Raw genomic sequence first — 20,604 nt, forward strand, 5'->3', positions numbered from 1 at the left:
CATTGTTGTGGTCGTCATGACTCGGTATTCAACTTCGGTGGACGAGAGAGAGACCTTCTGTTGTTTTTTCAACCACCACGAAATTAAGGATTCACCAAATAAAACACAAAAAACAGTGGTTGAGTGCCTATTATTGAGATCACCTCCCCAATCAGCATCATTACAGGCAATTAAATCTAATGAGGATGAAGCAAACAAGAAGAGGCCTCGTGAAAGGACTTTATGTATCTAATAATACGCAAAATTGCTCCCATGTGAACAGAAGTGGGAGCATGCTGAAATTGACTAGCTGTGAGTACAACATGTGCTATATCTGGTCTAGTAATGGAAAGATATGAAAGTGCTCTAATAAGTTATTTGTAAGGAGTGAGATCATCAAAAGGTTCTCTATCATCAATTCTCATTTTAACATTGATAACTTCTAAAGTGTCTACTTTCTTATCATTTGTAATTTCAGCGCTAGAAACAATATCAAAAGCAAATTTAGATTGAGATATCAAATACCCACGAGGGGAATAAGCAACTTCAATTCTTAAGAAATATCTCATTTTGAGAAACTTCAGTCAGCCAGATGGTGGAAGTGCCCAAAAAGCAGAGGCACAGTTTCGTCGAGAGGAGGACGGAACCATCATGTTCGGAGACAGATGGTGGGTTCCGAAAGGGCTGAGGTAGGAGCTGATGAGTGAAGTTCACAGGTCTAGATATTTCGTTCACCCGGGTTCCACGAAAATGTTTAAAGATCTTCAAAGGACTTACTGGTGGAATGGGATGAAGCGGGACATCGCGGAGTTCGTGTCCCGGTGTCTCACCTGTCCGCAGGTGAAGATCGAACACCAGAGACCTGGTGGACTTTTGTAGCCACTCGAGATTCCAGAGTGGAAGTGGGATGACATCTCGATGGATTTCATAGTAGGGTTGCCTAAGACCTGGCGACAGCGAGATGCCATTTGGGAAATAGTGGATCGTTTGGCGAAGAGTGCTGTGATCATCGCAAAATTTTTCCTCTCGTAATATTCTCTCTCTTCCTTCTCTTTTCATTTCCAACCTCTTATTTTCCTCCCTTTTGAAGGGAGAAAAGATAAAAGAACGAAAAGAAAGAGAGAAGAGAAAAGAAAGAAGAGAAGAGGAACTCTTTTGTGGGTCTCACTTGACCTTAATTTTGAAAATATTTTGAAATAACTCGCCTCCGTTTTTAAAATATTTTGCGGGAAAACTGGGAGACGGGATCCGCTTGTCGGTACGAGGTTCGACCGTTCCTAGCGCCTTTACCAGGGGTAATCGAACCAAGGGTCGAATTTAGTGCCTTTTGCTTTGCTAAGAATTTATCTAAGTGTTTATCCTAAGTCTAAAATGCACAATGAATCATGCTTGTACAAATGCAAAGATGTATGCTCTTTTTGAAAATATTTTGAAGAATTTCAAGTGAATCAGATAAAGTGAAGAAATGGTTTCTAACTTAGAACTTAAGATTAAAATTCTAAGTCTTTAGAATAATCAAGAGCTTGGGAATATGAATCTGGATTTGGAAAAATGATTTTTTTTTTGAAGTTTTGAGATAAAAGGAATTTTCAAAGTCATAAATGGACTTTGAATTTAGAAAAAAAAATGGAATTGAATCAGAAAGAAAGATGGAATTGGGAATTTTGATCAAAATTTGAAAAATGGATTTGATTTAAAAGTTGGATTTTCAAGATGAATTTTGAGTCCAAGATAAGGTTCAAAGTTGAATTTTTGGATTTAGGATCCGAAATGGGAACTTGATCTTGAAATCTGAGTGAAGTGGAATTGGTTTGAGAAGTTGATTTAAAATATGGGATTCAAGATGGGATTTGAATCTGGAATTTTTGGAATGGAATTGGATTCAAGGTTTTGAATCCAAGATGGTTTTTGGATATGAAAATAGAGTTGGACTCTGGATCCTAATATGGAATTGGATCTGACGTTTGAGATCCAAAGTAGAATTGGATCTTGGATCCTAAGATGAAATTGGATCTGAAATCTGAGATCCACAATAGAATTGGGTTCTGGATCCTAAAGTGGATTTGGATCTGAAGTCTGAGATCCAAAGTGAAGTTTGAGTCTGGATCCTACCTTCATTGGGGGGCCCAACAAAGAGTCGTGGGGCCCCCAACGGTCACAATTGTGACCGTTGGGAGCCCAACGACACCTTGTTGGGTCTCCCAATGGTGCCTCTCTCTCTTTTTTCTAACCCTCTCTCACTCCTCTCTTGCCTATAAATAAGTGGGGTCTCCCTTCTTCAAGCCCTTTAGTGCTTTTATACAATCTTATGATTTCTAGCCATTATTGGCTTTTGTGTATGTCATCTTTTGGACTTGTTCTTTGATTTCTATGTGTGAATGTCCATTGTAGGACATACATTTCTTTTCCGCGTATTTCATTACATGGTATCAGAGCCTTGGTTGTGCTCTTATAGCTAGTTGTCTAGATTTATCTCTCTCTTTGTTTGTCCTCCATTCTTGATTTTATAATGGAAGGAGAACAAAAGATTGATCTCTCCTTCAAGCTCAATGGTACTAACTACATGATGTGGGACGCCACCATGGAGAACAACCTCAAAGGTAAAAAGCTTTGAGGATATGTTATGGACACCATTAGGGAACCTCAACTTCAACTTACGAAAATTGATGGTGATCAAGAAAAAGCTCTAGAAGAAAATGCTTGCATAAAGGCTATTGAAGATCACCAATCCAAGTTAGGAGATTGGGAAAGTAAGCATGCAAAAATTCTTGCATGGTTCATGAACAATGTGGAGCTAAAGATTTGCGCCAACATTGCTAAATTCCGCCTAGCAAATGAAGCATGGTTCTTTATGAAAGGTATGTATACCCAAAAAGACCTTGCTCGTCAATTTTTTATCCAAGAAAAAATCCGTACCATTAAGCAAGGTGAAATGAGTGTAAGAGATTACTATAGCACTCTTGGACCTTTATGGGATGAGCTATCCCTTCTTGAATCCAAATGGGTATCAAGTGAAGATGCGGAAATGAGAAGAGAACAAATGGAGAAAGAACACTTTTTCCAATTTTTACATGGGCTTAGGCCCGAATATGAACAAGTTAGGTCCTCCCTTCTTCATAGATCAAAACCGCTTTCATTGGAAGATGTCATTGCCGAAATATGCCAAGAAGAAACGCGTCTTGGCATGATTAAAGGAGGAGATGAAGTTATTGCCGTGTCTAAACCCGGCAATCATATGAAAGCATATAAGCCTCCACACTTTGGGAGGCAAAATAACTATAATGGCAATTATAGGAAAGCCATTTGCCATCATTGTCAAGAAACGGGTCATATAAGACCTAATTGTCCAAAGATAAATGAACCTCCAAAAGGTAAAGTTGCTATTATTGAAGAAATCCCACAAAAGAAGGAGGATCCAATAAAGGGAAAGAGTCCTTTTCCCTTGCTCAACTATCCGAAGCACTTCAAATTCTACTCAAATCGCCGTCAACTTCGGGAGTCGCCATTGCCTCTTCTTCTCCTCCAGGTACGCCTTCTTGGATTCTTGATTCTGGAGCATCTTTTCATATGACTCCTATTGAAAATGGACTATCCAATGTATGTAGCAACTCCAAAAATTCTTTTGTTTCCACCGCTGATGGTACCTCTTTACAAGTTAAAAGTTTTGAAACTTTAGACTTTTCAAAAGATTTTTTTGTGCCAAATGTAAGAGTAGTACCTCAACTTAATTTAAATCTTTTATCTGTCTCTCAAATATGTGATCATGGATGTGAAATCTCCTTCTCAACCAAGGATTGCTCTATACAGGATCTCCAGTCCGGGAAGCGGATTGGGCAAGGCCATAGGAGGGGAGATCTCTACTACATGAACAATTTGAAACTTCCCACTAAATCATTTTGTAATCATGTCCAAGATAAAAATATAGAAACTTGGCATCAAAGACTTGGACATCCAAGCTTCTCAAAAATGTACTCCTTTCCTTTTGGAAAGAAATTTTGTAATAAGAAACATTTTGTTTGCAAGAGTTGTATTTTTGGAAAAATGAAATCCACCCCCTTTCCAAAGAGAACATTTGTGTCCAAAAGACCTTTTGAATTAGTTCATTCGAATGTTTGGGGTCCTTCTCTGGTCATATCAAAAGGAGGATTCTCATATTATGTTACTTTCATTGATGATTTCACTCGATATGTGTGGATCTATTTTCTCAATCTAAAATCCGAAGTTTTTAATTTCTTTAAAAAAATTCATATGATTGTCAAAAATCAATTTTCAACTAATATCTCCATTCTTCGATCCGATTCCGGTGGAGAATATCTGTCAAATGAATTTCAAGAATATTTGGAAACCAATGGAATTTGTCATCAAAGGTCATGTCCTAGGACTCCCCAACAAAACGGTCTAGCCGAGAGAAAGCATAGACACATCTTGGAAACCACTAGGACTCTTCTCATTTCCAAAGAAATTCCAAAATGCTATTGGGTCGAAGCCGCCTTAACCTCAACTTATTTGATAAATAGAATGATATCCTCATCTCTACAAAATATATCTCCATATGAAAAACTTTTTGAAAGAACACCTGATTTTAATAGATTAAGAATTTTTGGGTGTAAGTGTTTTGTCCTTACACATAAAAGAGATAAGTTATCTCCCAAAGCTATCGAATGTGTGTTCTTAGGATACGGAGAAAATCAAAAAGGTTTTAGGTGCTTCGATCCCAAAAGTAACAAACTATATGTATCCAAAGATGTTACCTTTTTAGAAAATGAGAACGGCTTTGAGAAAAACAAAGATATTGATGAAAGCGAATATGCTTTCTTATTTGATCTTCTTTCTCAAGAAGATGTGACTCCTCACGTTGAGGATGTTCCTAATGATTTAGAGGATACTCCTCTTAGTAATGTTGAAAATGGAAGTAATGATTTTGAAAATAGGTCAATTCAAACCTATACTAGGTGTGGTCAAGAAACTCCCATAAGCGCTTTGAAAAAATATTCTCAAAGTTCCAACATAGAAGAAACCTCTTTAAGGAGATCTAGCCGAATCTCCAATCCTCCTAATAGGTTTGTTTCCTATGAGTCCCTAACACCTAAATATAGGGCATGCCTAATTGCATTACACTCTTATCATGAACCATCACACTATAATGAAGCCAAAAACATTCCTCAATGGGTTGAAGCCATGAAACTAGAACTTAGTGCCCTTGAAAAGGCTAAAACTTGGGAAATAACTTCATTACCCACTGGAAAGAAGTCTATTGGATGTAGATGGGTCTTCAAAATTAAAAAGAAAAGTGATGGGTCATTAGAACGTTATAAAGCTAGGTTGGTAGCCAAAGGATATGCTCAAGAGTACGGAATAGACTATGAAGAAACCTTCGCTCCCGTAGCTAGAATGACTAGTGTTAGGACTCTTATTGCGGTTGCATCCGTTAAAAAATGGCCTATCTATCAATTGAATGTTAAGAACGCATTTCTTAATGGTGAACTAAGTGAAGAGGTCTATATGGATCCTCCACCAGGAGTATCTATTGGTAAAAACAAAATTCTTAAACTCAAAAAGGCACTTTATGGGTTAAAGCAAGCCCCAAAAAGGCTTAGCAGTGTAATGACTAGTTTGAATTTTCGTTCATGTTATACTGACACTGCGTTGTTTGTGAAAAGTGCAGGGTCTTCAGTAGTTATTTTACTACTATATGTTGATGATATGATCATCACTGGAAGTGATGAACAAGGAATCCATGATATTAAGAAAGTTTTAAAAGAAAATTTTGACATGTCTGACCTTGGTTTCTTAAGATATTTTTTAGGTATTGAAGTAGCCTACTCTCCTCGAGGGTATATTCTCTCTCAGATGAAACTAGCTGCTGACATTTGTTCCAAATCTGGAATTTCCGATGATAAGAAGGCAGAAACCGCTGAGGTCATCAATGCAAAGTTAAGGTTGGAAGATGGAATACTTCTCGAGAATCCTACTCCCTACCGTCAACTTGTTGGGGCTCTGACATACTTATCCATCACTCGGCCAGACATAGCTCATGCAGTTCACTCAGTCAGTTTCAACATGCACCTACAACTGTGCACATGAGTGCAGTCTTAAGAATAGTCTGATACATTAAAAACACCATAACTAAGGGAGTTTTTCTTTCCTCTTCATCATCTCTTGATTTAATTGCTTATACTGATGCTGATTGGGGAGGAAACCCCAATGATAGAGTCTCAACTACAGGTTTTTGTGTTTTCTTAGGTGACTCTATGATCTCTTGGAGATGCAAGAAGCAGCAAAAGGTGTCATTATCCTCAACAAAAGCGGAATATCGTGCAATGGCCACTACAACCATGGAGCTTGTGTGGCTTAGAAGTCTCCTCAATGATATGGGCGTAATCATCTCTACTCCTTCGAAGATGTGTTGTGATAACAAAAGCGCCATTTATATTGCAAGCAATCACACCTTCCATGAGCGGACTAAACACATAGAGATGGACTGCCACTATGTTCGAGATGAATACTTAAAAGGAACCATAGCACTGCCCTACGTCACATCTGAGTACCAGTTGGCGGATTTCTTCACTAAAGCTCTTGCTGCTCCTCGTTTCATGTTTCTTCTCAACAAGCTTTCGGTTGTATCCCCGTAAAGCTTGAGAGGGGGTGTTAAAATATATATGTAATCAATATATTTATATATATATATATAAATATATATATATAAGTATATTTCACTCATACCCGATAAGGGGTATTTCTGTAAAATCGCCCAATAGGGGCAGTATAGTCTTTTTCTGTTTTTTACTTTTTCCTTTTTTTCTTTTTCCTTATTTTTTCTTTTTCCTTTTTGTGCATTAAATGCACCTTCATTGGGGGGCCCAACAAAGAGTCGTTGGGAGCCCAACGACACCTTGTTGGGTCTCCCAATGGTGCCTCTCTCTCTCTTTTCTCTAACCCTCTCTCACTCCTCTCTTGCCTATAAATAAGTGGGGTCTCCCCCTTTGTAATGTGTGGCTTCTTCAAGCCCTTTAGTGCTTTTATACAATCTTATGATTTCTAGCCATTATTGGCTTTTGTGTATGTCCTCTTTTGGACTTGTTCTTTGATTTCTATGTGTGAATGTCCATTGTAGGACATACATTTCTTTTCCGCGTATTTCATTACAGTAGTTAGCGGAATATAGAGTGTGTTTGCTGTAAGTACACCTGTGTATGGGTTTGAATGCATGTGCACTTATGAATGTATAATATGTACGCAATGTGTGTCATCATACTTTGTTTGCGCATACTATGTTGCTTTGTGTGTTTGTATGAATTTGATACATGGTGCACATATAACTACTATGGATATATATAAGTCATGTTCGATGCATATTGTGAATGTTATATATATTGTCTTGTCATATGATGTACTCATTTATTCTTGTATAGAAGAAAGCATGTGAATGTTATAAATTGTTTTGAACTTGTATATCTTGTTTGCTTGAAAAATATATGCATATGATGTACGGTAGGATGGTCAATGAGATTTTGACCAACCCTTGCACAATTATATCTAAGGTGATATATAGATTCATGTGGTGAAAAATGCATAAGACTTTTATCGTGTGTACAAATCTTGAACTACGTAGAAGTTATTTATGTTGAGGTTTAGTTGCTTCGTATTATGAAATGTGCATGTTCACGTATGCATGCATAGAACTCATGTTTTGTTTACGCATGCTTCAAGGTTCAATTTACGAAGTGCAATATTCTTTGTGGCGATGATATGATGCGTAGGATAATATGCTTATGTATAATATGATTTAAATGCCACGTGAAATGAAATTATGAATGCATGTGATAAATGTTTAAGTTCAATAATGAACTTTGGTTCATGAAGCCATATTGGTTAAATGTGTGATTTTATAATTTTAATGCCATATGAAGTGATGTATGGTGTGATGCTTTGATTGTATACATGCTTATGCCCGTGTTGATGGCTATCGACCCTGAGAGTAGTCAATTGTATTGATGCATGTATCACAATAGTTTTCACTGAATATGGTACCCGTTGAGGAACTATTCCCAAAGGATTCTCTGTGAGGGTGTGCATGACCAGATCAGGTAATCCGGCTAAAGCGGCAAGTCTTTGTGAGGAAGTGCATTGTCCAAGAGCGGGTAGCCCGCAAAGATGGTATATTCCTTTGAGGAAGTGCATTGTCCAAGACCAGGCAGAACATCCGTCTAGGTCGGTAACTCCTTGTAAGGTTGTACATTTCCCAGACCAAGTGATCCGGTGTGGATTTTGTAAATCTTTATTATGAATAAATGAAATGTTACGATGAATTGTGATAATCTTCTGAGTTGATTGAGATAGTCAGTTATGAATCTATAGATTTGGCTTTTCTATTATAGCATGATTATATATTAAACTCAGATATGATAATCAAATCTTTATTGATTTTAGATCTTGATATGAGGTTATGATTGTAACGCTTATATTAGCGTACAGGTGAATGACACATCATGCCTACAAATGACTAGTTTTGACTTATTTGGTGTCACGCTTACATAGTTTCATTGCAAATGATTGTCTGAGTAAATATATCACAATTATGTATCATGATTGATGTGTATCATGAATATTTAACCAAATTACTTATAAGGTATGTGTGTGTGTTTCACGTTGGAATGATCAAATGTGATTTGACTTATTGTTTATAAGAATTATGAATGCATATGAAAATGATGCAATGATCTGAATGCATATAAATTATGCTTTATTACGTGAGTTAAGGTTGAATAGAATATTAAGTGATGAAATGCTTTTAAATGTTTTATGTTCGAATGCTTGAAATGAATTACTCATAGAGGTTGTTCCCTTGTCTATCACTTGACGATGGATGAATAATATATTTTTACCTTTAAATGCTTGATATGTTTTCTTTAAGTTTGAGTTTGGGTTGCTTTACCAAACTTTAGCGAGTCTGACCCCATTTTATGGGGGATAGGTAATGTAGGTAAAATATGATGAGTAGTTGGAGCGAAGGGTTGGTCGAGCTGCATTCTCGAAGGTTCACTCTTACCTTGCGATCTTGGTATTCATGATCTTTTCGTTTTAAGTACTTGATCATGTAGAGACTGAAGTATTGTTTTCATACTCTGATTTGAAATGAAATTAAAACTCTTCGTATTTCAGTCTTATATTGTATGTGGTTTAAAATGTGTATATCCCGTATATTTTGATTTGATTGTTATCTTTAGTGTAACTGCGTCCAAAGTCTTAACCGTTTTTAAAAATCGTTTCCGCATTATAAGATCTGATTTACTTATACTTATCAAAAAAATGGTCTCAAAATTTCAATATTTGAACTATAATTAAGGTTAAAAAAAATTTAGGCGTTACAATTTGCTAACACAATAGCAAACTTTTAGAAATGACAATCAACCTTACCCATCAAGGACAAATTAACAGTTTGTTCTTTGTTATTTTTTATGCTTTTGATATTTGCTTCACTTATGCAAATTTGTATATCTATTATGTGGCAATGCCAAGTCCAATAAAAAATGTAAAATGTCTACGTAAAAAATCTGAAATCACAGTTCTATTCTCTCCATCCCATGCATTTGCACAGGTTTTGCACTAGTGTGTGTGTGTGTATATATATATATATTAAAATTAAATATGAGAACTACCGAGTGAACCATGATTTTCATGGGTTTTTTTGTGTTTTTTTCTCTTAAATCTAACCATATGGATGTGATCTACATGCTAAGTTTATAGGGACGAGCACTTAAAATATCCAATTATAATGTATAAGCAAGTTTTTTTAAGGCTTTAAAATTAACAGCTCATAATATTCATAAATATTCAAAAAACCAAAAATTGCATTTTTTCATAAAAAATGCATGACCCAACAGTCTATTCCTAGCAAGTTCACCATGCCAAACACATCTTCATGGTTGGATTTGCAAAAAAAAATTTGTTGGAAATGCCCAGTTCACATGGTAGTTCTCATATTCTAGTCGCCCTATATATATATATATATATATATATATATATATATATATATATAATGGAGTCAACATGCTTTTGAAGCTGCTTCTGGCAGAAATTGCAGAAACATATGGAAGCTAGTGCCATAAACCCAAAGGTTTGAGAAGGTATGGATTTGTTTAATCAGTAACAGAAGAACTCACCAACAGTAAGGTTCAATGCAACGGTTGATTTAGCATAGTCCCAGACCTCGAAACGGGCTTGCACACAAAGCCCTAACTTGAGATGTTCTTGGAGGAGGCACTTACCATCCTACGGTTTTCATAGAATGAGGTATCAAAGCAGCATGTTCTAAACCAAATGAAGCCAAGAATGGATAAATCAGGCCAGAAGAAGGTGAGAAGCGTTAATAGGAAGCTAAGAGGTTTGCTAGTGGATGGGATCAAGGCGATGGTTATGCAATATAACTGAACAAAGAATAATTAGTTTGACTCCTTTGGAACCAAACTCCTTTACTACGAGATTTTTGGTGTCAAACAGAGAATATAATGCTTGTTTCAAACCATACGTCACCTTCTTGAGACATCGACCCTCCCTTCAAGGATCGTCTTGAAAGCAACCCCAAGATTGCTCCACTAAACTTCTTCAAGTAGATCACCATGTAAGAAGGCATTTCTCTCATTGGTCTGACAAAAATTCCATCCAAATCTAGCTGTAAGAGATACTATAATCTTCATGGTACACATCCAAACCACCGAACTAAAAGTTTTATCAAAACATAATCTATGTTCTTGTATATTTCCCTTGGCTGCAAAATGAGCTGTGAATCACGGTACACTTCCATCAGTCATGTATTTAATTTTATACACGCATCTACAAGACTACAACCAACTACATGTTGAAAGGATGGTCCAATAATTGTCATGCATAGAGAACACACATCTCCCCATTCATGTCTTCTATCCAACATGAGTGTCATGCTTGCTGAATATTTCTGGGTTTCTTTTGTTCATGAAGAGCTGCAACAAAAACTTGAAATTCCAAGAAGAAACTATCATAACTCACCTATTTAAATGGCAAATAATAAACTCTAGAAGATCTGAATTTTTTTGTTGGGACAAGGCAGAATCTGATTCTTTACGAACTTCAGAGGTACGTTACCGAGTGTCACACATCCCGATTCCAATGATAGGGTTGTACCATAGGTAAGATATGCAGTCTATCTTCTTATGCCTAGAATAAACAAATGCCTTTCTTCTTATATATGTTTGTAGTTAAGAAGGAAGTTCACATAGATGCAAAGAAAACTGAGCTTGTTGGCTGATTTATATCTTCATTGGCCTGTTGGTCCTTCCATACCAGGCTGATTAGTCAATTAATGGATGCACACGACCAGAAGGTCTCAGTCGCATCTAAAGAAGGTGGAACATTGTTATAAGATTTTCCATCAAAAACATTTTCAAAGAAAACTGCATTCCTTGAGATATAATGAAAGACTCAACTATATGCACAAAACATAAACAGCCAAAAGTTTTGAGCTGTGAATATTGAGCATATGCTTATCATAAAGCAAATGACATGGAATTTCCCCATTCAAAGCTTTAGACAGCATCCGGTTAATCACCAACTCTATAAAGGGCATCCATCCACAAATACGTGGGCAGTCTTGCCATGGTTGTATTCGTAAGGATGAAATATTCAAACACAGTTTTGGTTGTACAACGCTTCAATAATTGTCAAGGACATGGTCCAATACAGGAAAATCAATTACAATAAACTCTAAATTTCAAGTTGGCATTTACCTGGAAATCACGAGAAAGAAATCCAAACAAGGGCTTGTCCTTCTCATCTTTGCTAATTTTAAACAATCCAGCCAAAACCTTAACTCTGTTTAAAGCTAGGTATAGAAGTGCACAGTCCTTTGGATCTTTTCTCTTCAGATATTGTACTCTTGCTAAATTCTCCATCTACACATGATTTACATACTGTCAGAAAGTGACTTCAATGAAGAAATAAACCATAACCAATGAATTCAATGGATAGCAGTAGCACAAGCAAAACAAGAAACATAATTCCTGCTACTCTAGATGAACAAGCAAAACAATCTGCATTTTCATTGTATTAACCAGAGTTACCGGAAGCTTCTCAGGTAGGTGGGAAGCTCGCTTCCCGGAAACTCGCTTCGGAAGCGCGATACTCCTCACTTCCGAAACTTCATGGGAATCTCGATTCCCCCACGCTTCTTCTTTGCTTCCCACACACATGGTCTATGCTTCCTATATGCTTTTCTCACGTTTCTTTTCATGTTTTTCATGTATTTTCTCTCACGCTTTCACTCACTTTCCATGTACTTTCTTTAAATTAGTAACCATCATTGTTAGATTTTAACAAAAATTTTAACTCTTTTACTGAAAAATCATGAAATATAAGAATGATCAATTTTATTTTAGTTTTTATTTGTTTCTTGTTTGATTCCTATTCAATTACTATATTGCTTCATTTTTCTAATATTTAGCTTTTAAATTGATACTTCGCTTCCCGCTTCCTATAAATTTTAAAATGCCTCGCTTCTTGCTTCCGCTTCCCGTATTGTTTCCTGCTTTCGCTTCCTAGTTTGGCAACCTTGGTATTAACCCACTTATAGATGTCATCACTTCATAATCAATGAGATCATTTCCGCAAAAGATTTTACACAAGCAAAAAACATGTATCAAGACTAGGTTGATGACATTAACAAAAGAAAAAGAAAAAACATCTAGCAGTAGGAAACACCAAGCACATTTGTTTAAAATTGAGATACCTTTCAAAAGAATGTCATCCAAAACCTATGGTATATAAGCATAAAATTTGGAACTGCTAACTGGGTCAGGGACCTTGCAAAGAATATTACCATGATTAAGAAGAAATTTCTTGCAACTTTAGCTATACTTTAAATATAAGACCCAGTGACTACAATGTAATTAATGATGGGCAAAAGGAACAAAACATAGGATAACTAAAATATTGAACCTTCATTATACTGATGTTATGTAAGTCAGAAAGCCAGTTCACACATGAACCACAGGCTACACACATGAAAGTTGTAAAAAGGATCCTTTTTGCATACGCTCCAACATTTACCTATCAAAACATAGGAGAACTAAAATAGTGAACCTTCATTATATTGATGTTATGTAAGTCAGAATGCCAGTTCACAGATGAACCACAGGATGCACATAGGGAAGTTGTAAAAAGGACCCTTCTTGCATCAAAAACACCCTCGACCCATCATCAAGCTTGCCTCTAGAATGTTATATTTGTTCAGAGGAACCCAACACTATAAGGGCCACTACTACATACCAAGACTTTACAATAGAGTGCAGTTCCATAGTGTTCTGAAACAACAAAGGGTTGCATGATCAACTGCAAAAATTACTTCTTTACGAGTATGTAGCTTCTTTATAGAAAAGTTATCTGCAAGCCTTTTATACTTATAATTAAGCTACAAAACATGGGTACGTCTGAAGGGGCAGGGTACCGGCATCACATGCCTGGACACAGGTACAAGTATGGGTACACTACTAGGTAGGGGTCTGAGTGGATTAGGTCAAATCTGGCTAAGATCCAAAACTCATACAGAGCACATGTGGGAAATGTTAATGGTTGTTGACCAAGAAGAACATATACTCCATAAAGTACATGAAATGTGTGACAAAATGATCAAAAAATCCAAACTATGATTTTTAAACATGAAAACAAAGATTATGTACTTGAAGAGAGCCTTTTTTTCAAATCATGCAATCTATATTAGTAGCACGATGGATAAGAGCAAACTCCTCTACGATGCATGGCACGTTCATTGAATCGAAAATACTATGGAAAAGAGTGGCTATCTGAAGGTGATGGTTGAGTCCCACTCATAAGCATTTAGAATAGTCCAAAAATAAGGTATTGCATTTTAATAGGATTTACAAGGTTCGCAACACATCTGTCAAGTGAAAAACAAATTTGCAACATTTTCCACTGGGCGTCTAGATTGCTTGAAAGTGTTGATGGATAAGGAGGAGGATGGTGATAATCCTATTACATGGTGAGTGACATAAGGACATGAGTTCCCTCTTCCTCAACGCTTGCTTTGAGCCTATTGGCTCAACCCAGTGTTGTAAGTATCGTATCGTATTGTATCGTACGATACATATTGTTACTATTGAAGTTCTCGATACGATACACACTCGTATCGTGATATGAGTGTATTGTACCCATATCGGGTGTATCGTACGATACACCCTGTATCAACCCATATCGTACGATATGGCATTGGCACACTTTAAAAGGGGCCAAAACTTACTATTTAACTTTTGGGTTTTAAATACCTTTTGAGGGTTGACTCACTCATTTGTGTAGAGGCCATTAAAGGGGAACCCACGCACTCTAGGAGCCGTGAGAGCGATTTGGGGACCAATCCGTGCGCTAAGGAGAGGCTTTTATGATTTTCTCAAGTAAGAGTGCATTTCCAATATTTTTTCACTCAAGTAGGTTAAGGTAAAAAAAACTATTTTTGTTTCTTAGAGTTTTTTTTTTTTAAGATAGAATGAGAGGATCAGGCATGGCAATGGGGCACTCAAGTAATGAGTGAAAACCGATTAAAAATCAAGTACAACTATTGCCAAAATACTTTTTTGGGTGGTATCACTCGATTGAAGCATCATTTAGCCGAGACACATCTTAATGTTGTTTTATGCACGTTAAGAAAATTGCTAGATGTTGTTAAATGGCAATGCCAGCAATTACTTAATGGTCTGAGAGGAAAAAGATAAAAGAAAGAGAGCCTCCTACTTCTGATCCTACAACCCTTAGCATAGGATCAGAAGTAGAAAGTTCTGCAGCGAAGGCAAAAGGTATGACAGGTGTCAGTAGTAGTGTTGTTGTTGACACAAAAAGAAGAGGAAGCAGTTTTTCGATAAGAGGTAGAGCTAGAGGCTTTATTAGAAGTTTTTTCCCTCCTATGATTGCCCCTGGGGCATAACCCAACATTTGTACTACTATGACTCCTCAACATTTAGTCGAGCAAGCGAATGTCGTGGTTAGGAGATGGTTCTATGATACTTGCATTCCTATCAATGCGGCCAATTCCATTCATGCAATGGCAGATGTCATAACCAGTATCGGGCCTAGATATAAAATGCCTTCATATCATGCTTTGAGAGGAAAAGTTTTAGATACTAATATGAAAGAAGTGAAGGCATATTGTGATGAGATGAGGCAATCATGGAGAGAAATTGGGTGTAGCATCATGGCAGATGGGTGAACAGGCAGAAAGTCAAGGACCTTGATCAATTTTTTTGTCTATTGCCCCAAAAGAATTATCTAATACGCCAAGATAGCAGATGTATTGCTCAAAGTTTTTTATCAGGTTGTTGAAGAGGTTCAACCTTAAAATATTGTGTAATTTATTATTGATAATGCAACAAATTATAGGGCAACAGGTAAAGAATTGGCAAAAAAATTTGGGTCATTCTTTTAGACCTCGTGTGTTGCCCATTGCATGAACCTCATGTTTGAGGAGGTCAATAACATGGATGAGATAAAGGAGACACTTGAATGATGCCAAAAAATTACTAAATTTATTTACAATTATGCATGGGTTTTGAGTTTAATGAGAAAATACACTGGTGGTGCTGAGTTGATTTGTAGTGCAGTTACTAAATTTGCTACGAATTTTTTGACAGTGCAAAGTCAAGTAAATAATAGAGTTGCACTAAAAAAATGTTTTCATTAGATGAGTGGAATGCATATCCCCATGCACAAAAAGAAAGCCCACAAAAATTATAGATATTGTATTCAGAAGTGAATTATGGGATTCATAAATGAAGTTGTTGAGAATACTTATACCTTTGGGGAAGGTGCTTCGATTGATTGACAGTGAAGACAAACCAACTATTGTTATCTCTAGGGGTGTTAACAAGTCAGGGTTACACGGACCCGACCTGAACCAAACACTATAGAGTCCAGGTATGGTGATAAATAATAAAACCTAATTAAGACCAAGGTCTTGACCCAAAGGTCTCATTAATACATGGACCCGAATACAGGTTGTGAAGTTTTATACTAAACCTGGAGCCGATGTAATAACTGTAAATTTTTAATACAAATTTTGGGAATTTTTATGTAAGATTACGTAAGTTCAGATCTAAGGGAGACCCAAACGCATCGATTTTGAGTTAGATGTGGGTTGGAGCGAACCAAACCCGATATCCAGTCTGAATCAGAGGCGAAGTGGTACAGACTCCACAGGATCGATCCGTACGTGATTCGGATCGATCGAGAATCCAAAAAGCTCGTTCATCGATAAGCAAGTCAAGTACCTATGTGGTTTGGATAGAGTGTAAGAAGATGAAGCTTCAAATAAAACTCACAAAAGATCTCTCTCAATGAACATAATGGTTCATTCAACACACTCACAATAATTGAAATACTCAAAAGAGTATACACAACAAGAGAGGGAAAATTTTTATATCATTTAAGTGGGAAAACCCACACTCGAGAGAGTTAATATCAATGTTTTAAAACTCGTCAAGTTAACTCATAGACTCGGCTCGGCTCGCCCCTCCAGCGAGTCAACCCGGCAAGGCAAACTCGGGCTTGACTCGGGCTTGACTCGGCTTGACTCGGCCTGACTCGGGAGAGTTTTGGGATGTTTGAAATTTGTTTTTTGAGTTTCAAATTACAGTTTCGAAATATACAAGTACATATATTTTAACAAGGGTTACCCCCAAATTTTGTATAAAAAAGAAAATAAAAATCATTTAAAGATAAAAAAGCATTTAAATCCATAGAATAAAATTGCCATGTTCGAACTATTGTTCACCCTGTATTATCAACTTATTCTAGCAAAATATTTTAAACAAATGATTATCACTATATAGGCCTGTGACAGCCAGCATAAAAACTTAGTCATACCCTATGAATATGAACCAATATGAGAATTTCGTTGGGGCGTTCCCTACTGAGCGACGCGCTGTACTCTATAGGCCCGGAGGCAGTGATAAATGGGCAAGGGTTGCTAGGTCGTCGCCCGGAAGCGACGCGTCACACCGGCGCCCGGGTGTGGTGTCAAATAGGCAAGGGTTCCCTCACTTTGTTGGACGGGTGGGGGTAAAGAAGTTAGTCCAAGACCATAAAATTAGGTTAGCCACTTGGAACATAGGATCTTTAACTGGTAAGTTGGTAGAGTTAGTAGATGTTATGTGTAGGAGAAAGATTGATATTTTATGTCTACAAGAGACCAAATGGGTAGGTGAGAAAGCAAAAGTGATAGAACCTTGGGGATATAAGATTTGGTATAAAGGAATAAATAGGAATAGGAATGGAGTAGGGATTGTTATGAGTCGTGAGTTTATAGATAATGTAGTTGAGGTCCGTAGGAAGGGTGATAGGATTTTACTTATTAAATTAGTAGTAGGTACGGCTATTATTAATATTATTAGTGTTTATGCACCTCAAGTAGGTTTAGATGATTCCATTAAGCGTCAATTTTGGGAAAATTTAGATGGAGTAGTACAAGGGATATCTTATGGAGAAAGGCTTTTCATCGGCGGTGACCTTAATGGGCATGTAGGCATTAGTAGGGATGGATTTGAGAGTATCCATGGAGGCTATGGTATAGGAGAAAGAAATAAAAGTGGAGAAAGGATTTTAGATTTTGGTTTGTCCTATGATATGATCTTAGCAAACACTTGGTTTAGGAAGAGGGAGTCTCACCTAGTAACAGTTAAAAGTGGGGTTAATACGAGTCAGATAGATTTTTTCCTACTTAGAAAGAGAGATAGGGGTTGTTGCATCGATTGTAAGGTTATACCGGGAGAAAGTGTAGCTACACAACATAGAGTCTTAATTTTAAATCTTAGAATTAGACAATACCGCAAAAGGGATAGACATATGATAGATCCTAGAATTAAGTGGTGGGCACTGAAAGAAGCTAAACAAGGAATGTTTGTAGAGCGGGTAGTTAAGGAAGTTGATTGGTGTCTCGAGGAGGATTCAGAATCTATGCGGAATAAGATAGCGGGTGGCATGAGAAAGGTGGCTAAGGAGGTATTGGGTGAGTCTAAAGGCGGTGCACCACTAGGTAAGGATACATCGTGGTGGAACGAGGATGTCAAATTAGCTATTAAGGTTAAAAGAGAGTGTTATAGAAATCTAAGTAAAAATCGTGATAATGAGAATTTGGAGAAGTATATGATAGCAAAGAAGGAAGCTAAAAAAGCAGTTCAGAACGCGAGTGATAAGGTATATAAGGAGGTTTATGACAAGTTGGATACCAAAGAGGGTGAGAAGGATATTTATAGGCTTGCAAAGATAAGAGATAGGAAATCGAGGGATCTAGGTATGGTTAGATGTATCAAAGATGAAACTCAAAGGGTTTTAGTCAAAGATGAGGAGATTAAGGAGAGATGGAAAGATTATTTTGATAAGCTATTTAATGAAAGTCATGCTCAGGATCTTGGAGACTTTTCAATTCCTTTTCATGAGATGAATCGTGACTTCATGTGCAAGATTCAAAAGAAAGAAATTGCAGAGACTTTGAAGAAAATGAAATCAAGAAGGGCAGTTGGCCCAGATGGTATACCTATCGAGGCTTGGAAATGCTTGGAAGAGAAAGGTTTAGAATGGTTGACAAATCTTTTTAACAAGATTTGGCGGACAAATAAGATGCCTAATGAGTGGAGGAAGAATACTTTGGTGCCTCTATATAAGAATAAGGGTGATATACAAGATTGCACAAACTATCGTGGTATAAAACTCATGAGTCATACTATGAAACTTTGGGAGAGGGTGATTGAGTCTAGGTTGAGGAAGATTGTCATGATATCGGAGAATCAATTTGGTTTTATGCCTGGAAGATCAACTATGGAAGCTATACATCTTCTTAGACAACTTATTGAGAGATATAGAGAGAGGAACAAAGATTTGCATATGGTTTTTATTGATTTGGAGAAGGCTTACGATAGAGTACCTAGGGACGTTCTCTGGTGGACAATGATGAAGAAAGGTGTTTCTCTCAAGTACATTAGTATAATTAAAGATATGTATGAAGGAGTAGTAACCAATGTCCGCACTTGTGGAGGGGTGACAACCAATTTTCCTATAACGGTTGGGTTACTTTAAGCCCTTTCCTATTTGCTATAGTGATGGATGAGCTTACGAGATCAATTCAAGAAAATGTGTCATGGTGTATGTTGTTTGCTGATGATATTGTTTTGATTGATGAGTCTAGAGCTGGGGTTAATGCTAAGTTAGAATTATGGAGACAGACATTGGAAGCAAGAGGTTTTAAGTTGAGTAAGAGTAAGACAAAATACATGGAATGTCGATTTAGTAAGCAACGAAGTAGTGATGGGAGTGTAGTGAAGCTTGGTGAGCACGAAATACCGGTGGATGATTCTTTCAAATATTTGGGATCTATCATTCAAAAGTATGGAGAAATTGATGGAGATGTAAATCATAGGATAAAGGTTGGGTGGATGAAATGGAAGAGTGCAACTGGAGTGTTGTGCGATCGTAGAATGCCATTGCGGTTGAAGGGAAAGTTTTATAGGACGACTATTAGGCCCGCTTTATTATATAGTACGGAATGTTGGGCTGCCAAGAGACATCATATTCAAAAAATGAGTGTAGCTGAGATGCGTATGCTGAGATGGATGTGTGGAAATACAATAAAAGATAAGATTCAGAACGAGGAGATACGTAAGACGGTAGGCGTTGCACCCATTGAAAATAAGATGAGAGAGAATCGTTTACGGTGGTTTGGACATATTCGACGAAGGCCTAATGATGCTCCAGTTAGAAGGATGGAGAAATGGGAAAATATATTAGTTAAAAGAGGTCGGGGTAGGCCTAGGAAGACATGGATGGAGGTGATAAGAAAGGATATGAATGCTTTGAACCTCACCGAGGACATGGCATTGAATAGAAATGAATGGAGGAGAAGGATTCATGTGGAAGACCCATAATGATTTTCTTTGTTGGTTCATATCGCCGACCCCAATTGTTTTGGGATGAAGGCGTAGTTGTTGTTGTTGTTGTTGTTGTTGATTCTCACTATATATGGCGGGTCAACTGTGCCTATGGGAAGTCACATTTAGGTTTCATCATCCATTTGTTATGTGAACAAGCATTGTACATATTCAAATATTATTAGTCTTTTTATAGTTGTGCCATTAATATATTTCCTGCATAGTTTTATACATGAGAAAATTGCTTATTTATGTTGATATTGGGCATTCTGTAAACTTTCAATATGCACATATATCCCTGTTTTACATTTATGGAATTGTTAGAGAGGGAATTAAAACTTTTAAAACAAGCTAGCATATATGATTGGCCATTTTAGGAACCTTAGGTAGTAGCAGACTGAACTCATGGTGACCAAATCCTCTAATTCAAGTCATGAATTAGTCAAAGTGCTTGTATAGATATCAAATTCAATTATTCAAGCAAACCTCTATAGCTCTTTGCAGTTGTTTTTATATTCTTACAGACATTTGGAGACTATGTTTACTCAAAAACATGGTTTCAGACAAATTATATATTGTTTTTCTTTTAAAATCAAAAGTTAACAAAACCCGATCCGAATCACCGAGTTGACCCGCCGAGTCACGAGTCAATAAAGAACGAGTCGAGTTT

At 36.9% G+C, this 20,604-nt stretch overlaps 1 protein-coding gene across 3 annotated transcripts in view; it reads right to left on the reverse strand.

The window, feature by feature from the left end:
• The window catches only part of LOC149815995 (transducin family protein / WD-40 repeat family protein), a 104,801-nt gene that overhangs the window by 55,199 nt on the left and 28,998 nt on the right, over positions 1-20,604 (reverse strand). For all 3 annotated transcript variants that reach the window (XM_089987991.1, XM_089987990.1, XM_089987992.1), the window contains exon 6: positions 11,742-11,906. In XM_089987991.1, the coding sequence (XP_089844117.1) occupies positions 11,742-11,906 (165 nt within the window). The remainder of the gene's footprint in view (positions 1-11,741; positions 11,907-20,604) is intronic.

Source organism: Nuphar pumila, chromosome 14, assembly GCF_984573655.1.
Source record: "Nuphar pumila chromosome 14, dmNupPumi1.hap1.1, whole genome shotgun sequence".
NCBI classification, from domain to species: Eukaryota; Viridiplantae; Streptophyta; class Magnoliopsida; order Nymphaeales; family Nymphaeaceae; genus Nuphar; species Nuphar pumila.